Here is a 13,048-nt window from a genome sequence, read left to right as displayed (position 1 = left end):
ATTTATATATAATCATTTGTAATTGTATATACATTGTTGTGATTAATTGTGGCTGGAACAATAATGTAGCTGTAAAAATAGTTGCCTGCTGAAATTGAAATGTATATACATCTTCATCATGACTAGATAGACACGGTGAGTTTGTCTTTACTATACATGTTAGATGTGATCCCCCTCATAGTAACAATCCTGTCAGATCGTCCATCCTTTGAGTGAGAGTATAACATTACAGGTCGGCCGATCTGGTTTCGTGGTTAAAGTGAACCTTTTCGACATGTTTCCGCAATGTTGTCTGGTGGTTTGGCAAAAGGAGAGTGGGACGGTGGGCGGTGCTCTGGGTGGTGACTGAAGGCGGTGACAGTGTAGTTCTGTAAGTTCTAACTCTGTCAGTTCCGTTCCCACGCCCGGCCTGCCGGCCGATTCACTCCCAAACCCTATGATGACAGCAGCAATCTCCTTAACCTCAGCCAAAAAAACGAGAATGAGGAGGAAAAGACTGTTGGCTCTAGCCCCTGACCAGAGTCAAGAGATGGCTCGAGCCCCTGACCAGAGTCGAGAGATGGCTCGAGCCCCTGACCAGAGTCGACTGTTGGCTCTAGCCCCTGACCAGAGTCGAGAGATGGCTCGAGCCCCTGACCAGAGTCGAGAGATGGCTCGAGCCCCTGACCAGAGTCGAGAGATGGCTATAGCCCTTGGCCAGAGTCAAGTGATGTCTCCAGCCCCTGACCAGAGCCCAGAGAGGGCATTGGTTCCTAGCCCAGAGAGGGCTGCGGTTCCCACGTATGGCCCAGGGAGGGCCTCAGCTCCTTAGTTTAGCCCAGAGAGGGCTGCGGTTCCCACGTATGGCCCAGGGAGGGCCTCAGCTCCTTAGTTTAGCCCAGAGAGGGCTGCGGTTCCCACGTATGGCCCAGGGAGGGCCTCAGCTCCTTAGTTTAGCCCAGAGAGGGCTCCTGTTCCTGAATACGGCCCAGAGAGGGCTTCCATTCCCAAGATTATCCCAGAGAGGACTCCTGTTCCTGAATTAGGCCCAGAGAAGGCTCCTGTTCCTAAGTTTGGCCCAGAGAGCACCTCCACCATGGCTCCTAACTCCCTCCTCGCCGCCGTGGCCCGTCAGTCCACTAGTTCCGCCGGGCTCCTTCGTCCTTCCGGCTCCGCCTTGGTTTGTTGTTGACCATCCATCGCCTCGGGACTCCACTCCTCCGGCTGCGCCTCGTCCCTCCAGCCCTCCAGCTCCATCAGGCTCCTCCTTCCCTTCGCCTTCGTCACCTGAGCCACCTGTTCTGCCATGGTCCTCCGGATCCTCCTGGTCACCCTGGTTCTTCAGCTCTCCGACTCCGCCTCGGGCTCCTCCACCTCCTGCTCCGCCGCCGTCAGTCGGCCCCCTGGAGTTGTCAGACCTTCCTCCACCATGGCTCCTCCCTCCGTCGGCTCCACCATGGGTTGTCTTTATGGCTGTGGCTTGGGTCCCACCTGGCTCCGACTGCTCCAAGCCCCTCCTGTCTCCTCCCTTCATCGTCTCTACCAAGGACTCTGTCTGCCAGCCCCCTCCCGGGTGCCTGTCCTCCTCTCGAGCCTCCTCCCAAGTTTCCACCCGTCCCTCCCCCTGTTGTTTCTACGGCGCGAGGACGCGCCTTTCGGGAGGGGGGCGATATGTCAGGAATATGGACCTGTTTTGCTGTGTTTTGACCCTGAGTGGTCAGCTAAATATCTACAGTGGATCTAAAATATGAATAGTTAACTATAACTAGTTGTGGTTAATTATTCATATTTCCCCATGAGCTGATTTGCTACACTATTCTGCATAAAAAAACATCATATGTTTGCATGTTGTTTACATGCAGGTTTAATTTGCAGTACTGGCATCATGCATATGATTTTATAGCAGAATGACAAATGAATCTGTATTACAGATTCAGTTGTCATTTTACAGATTCCGCTTGTCATTTTCATACTGTCCAAAAACATAATAGATTTTCATATTTTTTACATGCAGACTAGGGATGGTAAGATTCACAGATTTGCATCGGTGCGTCAGCATAAAAGTTAACGATACAATGCATTGATTTAAAAGAGTGCGCATCGGATACAAGTTGGCATTTGTATCGCAATGCATTGTTTCTAACATATTTGCATATATAAATTTTTTTTTATTTATATATCATTATTATTAGATGCACTATACTTTTATTAACTAGAAAGTGACCGATAATTTAATTTGCGCGAACGCTGGATCTGGAACATCAGGTCTCCGCCATTCACATATTCCATGACGAAAAACAAACGGTCCTAAAGTGAAGAAACAGAGTAAACAGGTTCATTATTTGACTCAATAAATGCTAATTGTTTAATTTGAACAATTTTTCATTTCTCATTGCAGTGATTGCAAAACATCACTGCACCCGGAAATCAAGGGCTTAATTTGATGTCTACATACAAGTAGGAATGGGAATTGCAAGGAATTTACAGATTCTTGATCTCGAGATGGAGAAAAAACGCTAAAACACAACACTATTTTTGAAACGGACATTATAGTGTTAGACTGAAAAGTTAGACTCATTTATACTGATTCAAAAGTCATAAGAAGGAGATTTGTGGGTCTTTTTAACTGAATCATCAGGTCTCCGCCATTCACATATTCCATGACGAAAAACAAACGGTCCTAAAGTGAAGAAACAGAGTAAACAGGTTAATTATTTGACTCAATAAATGCTAATTGTTTAATTTGAACAATTTTTCATTTCTCATTGCAGTGATTGCAAAACATCACTGCACCCGGAAATCAAGGGCTTAATTTGATGTCTACATACAAGTAGGAATGGGAATTGCAAGGAATTTACAGATTCTTGATCTCGAGATGGAGAAAAAAACACTTTTTGAAACGGACATTATAGTGTTAGACTGAAAAGTTAAGACTCATTTATACTGATTCAAAAGTCATAAGAAGGAGATTTGTGGGTCTTTTTAACTGAACCATTACAAAGAATACATGATTCCTTTGCGAACCGGACATAACTCCAGAATGTTTGCCTGAGGTTATGGATTACAGGTAATGATGTTGTAAATAATATTCAGTTTCTTGCACAGACCAGTCGTTTCGCTTCATAAGACCTCAATATATTGTCAGGAGCCATGGGTATTAATTTTGTGTTACGTTTATATGCTTTTTTTGACTCTCAACGTGCCAGTAGCCGTTGACTTGCACGCTGTGAATCACGAAAGGTTTAAGCTAAAAATCTTCTTTATTGTTCTACTGGAGAAAAAGAGTCACTTATATCTAGGATAGCCTGAGGGTGAGTAAATTAACAGCAATTTTTCATTTTTGGATGGACTATCCCTTTAAGAGACATTTGTTCCATTTACATTTTAATACAGTGATCCAACATTCATGAACCTTTAACATAACCGTAAAAAGTCATGAACATCATTAGTTTCCTTTTTTTTTTCAGCCCTAAAGGATTCAGACATAGGGGAATGCACTTTCAAATGAAAAACTTTTGAGTGTTTATGAAATCCAACTATTAACCACAACTGGGGTTAAAAGACAAGGCTACAGAATAGAATATAAATGTTGGAAAGTTCAGAGTCAATGAGAGAAGACAGCATTAGAAGAATCCAGCAGCCATTCTCAGAAAACATGAACCCGTTGCCCTGTACGGCTGAATAGAATATATCTCATTATCTTCAGTGGGTCATGCACATCATTTCAAAGAATCAAGATGTATATCAAACCCACACAAACTGCCAGTCCAGCTATGTGACTCATGTCCTAGTCAGCAGACGTAACGATTGGCTAAGGAAATACACTGAAATTTGAACGCACATATTCAAAGATGTTCATTTGGCTGTAAGGAGAAGAACCTGATTTGCATCTTTCTGCAAAAAAACCCATACCTAACAATGGAAAAGGATGCTTTAACGAATTGTTTGCCATCTGAACATTAAAAAAAACAAACAAGAGAAAACCCACAGAATAAACACAGGAAGATATTTCACATGCAATGTGAAGGAGTTCATTGAGTTCATAGTGCATTTTTTGCATATTTTGCGAATTGCAGGTCAGAAAATTTAAACTTGGAGCATCGGATACAAGTTGGCATTTGTATCGCAATGCATTGTTTCTAACATATTTGCATATATAAATTTTTTTTTATTTATATATCATTATTATTAGATGCACTATACTTTTATTAACTAGAAAGTGACCGATAATTTGTGACCAATATTTTATATTTAGATTGATTTCTCCTCTCTAAACTGTCAAGCGCATTCTCTCATCCCCACTGCCGCTATGTGAATATGAAGTATCACAACACTACGGAAACTGAGGTCGTGTCCTGAGAGTCACATAGAATATAGATTAACATGGCAGAGGTAGAGCTGCATCTTCCACCAAATAATTATAATGAACCAAAGAAATAAAAGTGAACTATCTGTACTATATTGAATTGCATAGCATCATATTTTTTACACGGCACCGTATTGCATTGAATCGCATTATGTTGAATTGAATCAAAATTGGATCGTACTGCATTGTAATAGGGGTGAATCATATCGCATCACATCGGTAGCTGCTTCATATGTATCTTTAATGTATCATATCACTGGCTATGCATCGAGATGTATATCACACCGGCCTCTGTTATGGAGATGCACATTCCCTAATGCAGACTAGTTTTGAAGTTTTGGCATCATACATTTGATTTTATACTGGAATGACAAATTAATCTGTATTACGAATTCCAAAAGCTACATCGGTTTGCATGTTGTTTATGTGCAGCTTTATTTTGTAGTGCTGGCATCATGCATATGATTTTACAGTGAAATCTGTATCACAATCTGTATTACAGATTCAGTCCTCATTTTGCAGATTTGACAAATTGTGCATATTGTCCAAAAATATCATCAGCTTACATGCATTTTATGTGCAGCTTTTTATGTGTGTGTGTGTGTGTGTGTGTGTGTGTTGATGTCATGCATGCAATTCCACTGTAAAACCATGTGTAGGACTCCAGCACTACAAAATACTGCTGCACATAAACACACAAATTTGCAAATTTATGATATTTTTGGACAGTTAAGATGGATTCCACATTAAAAAAAGCCAGTGATGGATAAAAATGATCCCAAGGAAAGCCTTCCAGCCCCAGAAGCACTGCCCGTTGTGTGTGGTTAATGACACACAATTGAGAAGGTAAACAAACTGTCTGGGAACGAATAAATCATTGCACATAGCTCATCAAAGTAAACAACCTGAGGTAAACAAGGCAGACAAGGGCTCCCGCTCTAGGCAAAATTGCTCCTAAAGATACAACATACCATGCCAGAGCCAGTTCATGTGATACAGACTCTATTTGATTCGCTCCAGACCTAATCTGTTCAGGACTGCGTGACAGCCCTCTGAGAAAATAAATGATCTGGAGTCCGGATTAAACTTGAGCAAACACTTGGAACGGATGGCTAATTTTCCATCCAAAACTGATCAGGCTAAAATTTCACTAAATTTGGAATGTATCTTTTGTGCGTTACAATGGTATTTTGGCTGACGTGTTTTAAGACATTCCATTCTTTTGGTCACTTAACAATGATGCTGTGTCTATCAGTCAGACAAACAGAAGAAGTTTATGGTTTGGAACCAAACACTGTCTGAATGTTGTTTGACCTTTGGCCTTTTTCAGCGGTCAGTTGCCTCGCAATGAATTTACCTGTAAATGACCCCATTTTGGTGCAGGAACATGAGGGCTGAGGTCATCTCAGCAGCATAAAACCGGGAACGAGCTTCATCGAATTTGCGCGAACGCTGGATCTGGAACATCAGGTCTCCGCCATTCACATATTCCATGACGAAAAACAAACGGTCCTAAAGTGAAGAAACAGAGTAAACAGGTTAATTATTTGACTCAATAAATGCTAATTGTTTAATTTGAACAATTTTTCATTTCTCATTGCAGTGATTGCAAAACATCACTGCACCCGGAAATCAAGGGCTTAATTTGATGTCTACATACAAGTAGGAATGGGAATTGCAAGGAATTTACAGATTCTTGATCTCGAGATGGAGAAAAAAACACTTTTTGAAACGGACATTATAGTGTTAGACTGAAAAGTTAAGACTCATTTATACTGATTCAAAAGTCATAAGAAGGAGATTTGTGGGTCTTTTTAACTGAACCATTACAAAGAATACATGATTCCTTTGCGAACCGGACATAACTCCAGAATGTTTGCCTGAGGTTATGGATTACAGGTAATGATGTTGTAAATAATATTCAGTTTCTTGCACAGACCAGTCGTTTCGCTTCATAAGACCTCAATATATTGTCAGGAGCCATGGGTATTAATTTTGTGTTACGTTTATATGCTTTTTTTGACTCTCAACGTGCCAGTAGCCGTTGACTTGCACGCTGTGAATCACGAAAGGTTTCAGCTAAAAATCTTCTTTATTGTTCTACTGGAGAAAAAGAGTCACTTATATCTAGGATAGCCTGAGGGTGAGTAAATTAACAGCAACTTTTCATTTTTGGATGGACTATCCCTTTAAGAGACATTTGTTCCATTTACATTTTAATACAGTGATCCAACATTCATGAACCTTTAACATAACCGTAAAAAGTCATGAACATCATTAGTTTCCTTTTTTTTAAAGAATGTTTCTTATTTTTCAGCCCTAAAGGATTCAGACATAGGGGAATGCACTTTCAAATGAAAAACTTTTGAGTGTTTATGAAATCCAACTATTAACCACAACTGGGGTTAAAAGACAAGGCTACAGAATAGAATATAAATGTTGGAAAGTTCAGAGTCAATGAGAGAAGACAGCATTAGAAGAATCCAGCAGCCATTCTCAGAAAACATGAACCCGTTGCCCTGTACGGCTGAATAGAATATATCTCATTATCTTCAGTGGGTCATGCACATCATTTCAAAGAATCAAGATGTATATCAAACCCACACAAACTGCCAGTCCAGCTATGTGACTCATGTCCTAGTCAGCAGACGTAACGATTGGCTAAGGAAATACACTGAAATTTGAACGCACATATTCAAAGATGTTCATTTGGCTGTAAGGAGAAGAACCTGATTTGCATCTTTCTGCAAAAAAACCCATACCTAACAATGGAAAAGGATGCTTTAACGAATTGTTTGCCATCTGAACATTAAAAAAAACAAACAAGAGAAAACCCACAGAATAAACACAGGAAGATATTTCACATGCAATGTGAAGGAGTTCATTGAGTTCATAGTGCATTTTTTGCATATTTTGCGAATTGCAGGTCAGAAAATTTAAACTTGGAATGAAAAAAGGCTATGGGCTGTAGAGAATATTTCCTTTATTGTCTCACCCTATATTCCTTGCTACCTGTTTCTTCTCTCAGAATGATCAGAAGAGAAGTGTAGGTGATTTTTTCAGCCGTTGCGGGCCTCATACAACTGCCTCACATTGATGATATGAATGATACGCTGATATTTTTTAATTGAAATCATGATTTCATTGTAATCGTATGTCTTATGTAATTGCGGGCCATTCTGCCCCGCTTGTCCTTTGCTATGAAAGTGAATTTAAACAGGATGCTGAAATAGTTTGTTTAAAATGTGCCCAGAGTCACAGCAAAGGCCCACCCAATCAAATGCCAAAAAAACATTTCCTGCCTCTAATTAGAAATGTACAGATACTGGTGTCCCAGCGCCGTGCAAGAGAAAAGGATAGACAGATAACAACCAAGACCCAACAAGCCGTTCTAACAGAGTGTATCAGCTGGCCTTCATATTTGTGCTACATATGAATGAGTGTTAAAGTACAACTTAAGGCTGGAATACACTGCACTTTACTCAGATTTTTGCCCTGATTTACAGTCTGGACAAGCTGATGCTAGTTGGCAAAAATCAGAGCCTGTCTGCAGATTTAAGTTGACAGATTTCATAGAAAATCTCATTGTGTGTGATGGTCACAGGCTTCTATGATTCCTTCCTGTTTGAGGATATCAGAAATGTTTGATATTTTGAGCCGATTTTAGAACACATATTGCTTTCATTTTTATGCATCTCCTAATGACAATGCATGTGAATTTGTTGTGTTCGGAATGTATGATGAAGACTCCATCAAAGAACATTCTTCTACATGCTTAAATTAAAATAAATAAATTAAATAAAACAAGTTTTGGCCCACTTTTCTTCATGGTAATTGTTGTTCCCCACAGTGAGATTACCACACTCCACACTAGCTTATCAAATGACCAGCTTTGTTCGCCTGATAGCAACAGGAAATAATTATAATTTCAGTACAGAGTGTATTGTGTGTGTGGCCCTGGACATTAATCAAGAATGTTTATCCTAGTCCTATGGCTTATAAGAACCAAATACAAGGGGTTCAGAAATCTACTAATAAATAAACCTGTTTCTAATTTGCATGCATCAGCATAACACTTTGTGTACATTTAATTCATACTTATTATTATTTTAAATGTATCACTTGTTTCCAGCTTAATTAAAAATAAAATAAAAAAATTCACTTTACAGTAAACAGTAATACTGATAAATATTACCACAATTTAAAACAACAATTTACATTTGAAAATATTTTACAATTAACTTTTTTTTTTTTAATTTTTCAGCATAATTTCTCCAGACTTCAAGGTCACGTGATCCTTCAGAAATCATTCTGATATGCTATTTTGCTGCTCAGTTATGATCAATTATTATTTTTGCTTAATTATTCAAATGTTTCTAATTGTCAATGTAAAAAATGACAAAGAACTGAACTTATTTGAAATAATCTTTTGTAACATTATAAATGTCTTTACTGTTCTTTTTGATCAATTTAATGTTTCCTTGCTGAATAAAAGTCTTTCTTTCTTTCTTTCTTATCTTAACCAGAACTTTTGAATGGTTATGTATCATGGTTTCTACAAAAAGTAAGAAGCAGCACAACTGTTTTCAACATTGGTAATAATAAGAAATGTTTCTTGAGCATCAAATCATCATATTAGAATGATGTCTGAAAGATCACGTAACACTGGTCTACAGTAATAATGCTAAAAAAAATCAGCTTTAACATAGAAATCATTTAAAATATATTCAAATAGAAAACAGTTATTTTAAATTGCAATAATATTTCTCAGTATTACTGTGTTAAGTTTTGATTAAATAAAATGTAAAAATAATAATTATTACAAACTTCTGACCAGTAGTGTACCTGCAAAGGTACACTCTTCACTTGGCTTCACTAAATCTACATAGGATACAAATTCATAGATGTATCTGTGCACTGTATTTATTGAAAGGCCTAATCCTAGTGCATTATATAATATCATGTGAAAACAGTGTAACAACATTTTTGAATGGAAAGGACCCTTACTGTGTTGGTTATAAGGGCCATTTCTATACAAACACAGTAATGTTCTCTCTCTTTGATGCTTGAGGTTCAGTTGAAGGTGAATGCCAGGCGCTGTGTGCTGTATCACAGACTCAAATGATGAAAGCTGCGGCACTGTTTCTAAAGCAAGGGTTTCATTCAGAACAAACAGCCCTCCCTCCAGCCCTTTACATCAGTAATCACAATCACAAATTCAGATAAAAACTGTGGGAAAAAATGGCCCAGATATAGAAAATACCCCCCTTTTTAACTATTTATTTGATCAAAAAAATACAGCAAAAATATTGTGAAATATTATTACAATGTAACATAACTGTTTTCTGTTTGATTATATTTTAAAATGAAATTCTGTAATGTTAAAAGTGAATATCCAGCATCATTACTCCAGTCTTCAGTGTCACATGATCCTTAAGAAATCATTTTAATATGCTGATTTGCTGCTTAAGAAACATTTATTATTGTTATCAATGTTGAAAACAGTCATGCCACTTAATATTTCTATGACACTTTTTTTAAGGATTCTTTGATGAGCAGAGAATTAAAAAAACTGAATGTATTTGAAATATATACTCAAACATGTATGTTGTTGAATGTGTATAGCTAAAATTTGTTTATGAATAAAACTCAAATTAGCTCTGAAAACCCTCCTAAACCTGAAACTGTGACAATACACAAGAGTAACTAACATTTAACATTATTTACAATTACTTTTGTATTTCATCTTAATTTTAGCTCAAATCAATAATTTCAAATTGACTTCAATTAAATTATTTAATAGAAGTATTTATCTGCCAAAAATACACTGTTATTTGTTAAAATGTCCTTATTAAGTAAAAGAAAATGCCCCTGAAAATGAATTATGGTGGTAAATATTGGCCCTTAACAATAAAGTTAATTTTTAGCATAAGTAGTCCCGCAGTTTAGATCAATATCTCCATCATTCACAGTTGGCAATACTTCTGAGTGCAATAAATATTGCAGCAAATGCTAGAAATATAATACACACTTTACTTTGGCATTGGAAACTGACAAAGTCGGTCTAGACCGTGTCGAATAGACTCAGTACAAGAGAAGCAGTGAACTCATGTGATGTAGTAAAGTAACACACACTGCTACCAGAGACCCTTAACACACACTCCTCTGGCCAAGAAGCTGTCGCTCTTCATTTCATGATGCTTGTCATTACAGCAGGAATGTCTCTCTCAGAACAACACAGTCTTTACACAGCTTATATGCAGAAGCCGTGTTGCTCTCTCTGTCCATCATAATGCTCTTAATTGGCCCATTCGGATGCTTTTTCAGGTTTGAGCATGCCACTATGTTCTATATAAAACTCTGTGTTTGAGAACATTCAGTTCTGTGAGGAATGTTTCTACAGAGAAAAGCTTATTAAGCTCAGTGTAGCGGAAGGTGATGAAAAAACACAGGCTTAGCGAGTACCTGATAAGCGAACGGCGTGAGGTATTCTGCTGTCCTTACACGGATGCAACCTGATACTACACAAATATGATAAATGGGATATTTATACACCTAGTGTACTGTAAATGCAGCTAAACATGAGTTGGGTATGTTTTGTTATGATAAGAAGTCATGAAATTATAGTTTCTGCTAAAACAATCAATAGAAATCATCCATCTGCCTTTCTGTTTCTTGGAGGTGTTACACCGCAGGATGTAAAAACAGAATATGTAAAAAGATGCACATAAACGTTACGAACTTAAATCCACAGTAGGAGGTAAAATGCTGCCTTTTCTTAACACACATGCTTGAGGAAATGTCTTTTTCCTGTTATGGTGCCCCGCTTTGTGTCTGACAGGATTAAAGTGAGGCACTTTCTTGTAATAGCTGATAAGGAAAATGTACAATAATTCAAAGAAAAAAAATGGGTTTAATTCTTCTTTGAGGTATTTTAAAGCAGCATATTTTAAAACCATTTTGATTCAAAGGCCCCTGCATAGTCCAACATAATATTCAATGATATTTCCTTCAGTATGTCTGTTATAATTGTGGCTAAACGGATTTATATGAACAGAAATTAAGAGTGTTGATATATTAACCACAACTCATTGTGTGATTCCAGAAATTTTGAGAACTATATGCTTACAGTTTTGTAATGATTGCATGTTTTATATTACTTCAGTTAAGTTGGATTATTTTAATATATTGTTAATGATAATTATGTAACTTATATTAATGGTAATTTTAAGACATCCTGTGGTCCCCTGCTTGAGGACAACTGTTTTTGTCAGGGTTCTGTCACTTCGGTCTAGTGTAATTCATGGTTTTGTGACAGAGCCCTGACACTCGCGTCATGTCATTGTTTTCATGTGAGCGTGCGGCTTCGAGTGTGCTCGAGCCGTGCGCTCTCGTCTGCGTGTACTGTTTCATGTTGGAGCGTGGTGTTCAGATCCCGGCACTCATGTCTTGAGTTTCGGTTTCGTGTCGGGGTCCGGACACTCGCGCTCCATGTTCTGTCTGTTGTGGGAGCGTGCGGTCTCGAGTTCGCTCGGCCGTGCGCTCTTCTGTCCACGTGTGTTGTGTTTTGTGAAGCACGCGGTTTGTGTTCAGCCGCGTGCTTTTCTTGTGTCTTGTGTGAACGCGTGGCTTATGAGTTTTCTCATTAGCTGCGTGTTCGTGTCTCTTGTTCTAGCACATGGCTTGTGATTTGTTTTGCTGGCCATGTGCTTGTGTTTTGTTTTGTGTGAGCACATGGCTTTTTGTCTTTGATTCGGTGTGCCATGTGCTCATGTCAATTGTCTTGACCCCTCCCATCTTGTTACCTGATTATTAGTTAATTTGTCCCACATGTGATCCCTCATTACCCTCCTCATTTGCTCTCCATTTATTCTCCTTGTGTTTGCAGTCGTGCGTCAGTTCGTCATCGTCAATCCCTGGATGTGTCCAGATCCTGCCTTGCCTTGCCTTGCCAGCCTGTTTTTCCCCCACGGGGTAGTTTGTGTTTCTGTTTGTTTATTTTTATTACCAATTTAAAAACCCTTTTTCTGCAATACTGAGTCCTCGCTCCATCCTCTACCCTAACCTTGACAGTTTTAAAGTATTATCCCAATTAGATAATGCTAATATATTTATACTTTCATTCTGATGCATTTCTGTATTTCACAGTGAAAACTGTACTCTGTAAAAAATAACCGTGAATTTAACGGTAAAAGACTGTAAAAATGCTACAGTAAAAACCTGTTAAATGGTTAACAGTAAATTCCCATACTATATACGGTGAAAAACTGTGTTGGACATTACATGTAATTTTACGGTAGTATACCGTTTTTGGAAGTGAAAAAGAAGGTGACCGTGATTTCACCAAGTACAACATGTTCCTGGTTCAACATCCTTGTTGATCCTGGAACAACATTCCAATTAACTAAACAGAATTGAGGGATAACTTTTCAGGAAATATCTGTTTTAGGCTTACGATCAGGGTTAGGTGCTTCTACACCCTTGTTAATCAGCTATCATTTCACACTGATTTTAGGAATAAATTATGGGTAGGGTTAGGTTTAGGGGTAGGGATTGGGTTTAGTCTATATTTTTGGACAGTAATGTTGATCCAGGATCAACAAAAGATTTTGATCCAGGAACACATCTTACTTGGCAAAATCACGGCGACCGAAAAATAACGTATAATTTACAGTGAATAACCGTAAATTGACATTCCCAGAA

The 13,048-nt window shown here is 38.3% G+C and overlaps 1 protein-coding gene across 1 annotated transcript in view; it reads right to left on the bottom strand.

Annotated features, from left to right (window-relative positions):
• LOC107586499 (protein kinase C epsilon type-like) overlaps positions 1-13,048 on the bottom strand; it is a 101,199-nt gene that overhangs the window by 17,659 nt on the left and 70,492 nt on the right. Inside the window, exon 11 of the mRNA XM_016273893.1 lies at positions 5,703-5,857. Within this exon, the coding sequence (XP_016129379.1) occupies positions 5,703-5,857 (155 nt within the window). The remainder of the gene's footprint in view (positions 1-5,702; positions 5,858-13,048) is intronic.

This window comes from Sinocyclocheilus grahami, unplaced genomic scaffold (genome assembly GCF_001515645.1).
Source record: "Sinocyclocheilus grahami isolate Dianchi unplaced genomic scaffold, SAMN03320097.WGS_v1.1 scaffold82.1, whole genome shotgun sequence".
Classification (NCBI taxonomy): Eukaryota; Metazoa; Chordata; class Actinopteri; order Cypriniformes; family Cyprinidae; genus Sinocyclocheilus; species Sinocyclocheilus grahami.
This window is presented reverse-complemented; position numbering and strand designations above follow the sequence as displayed.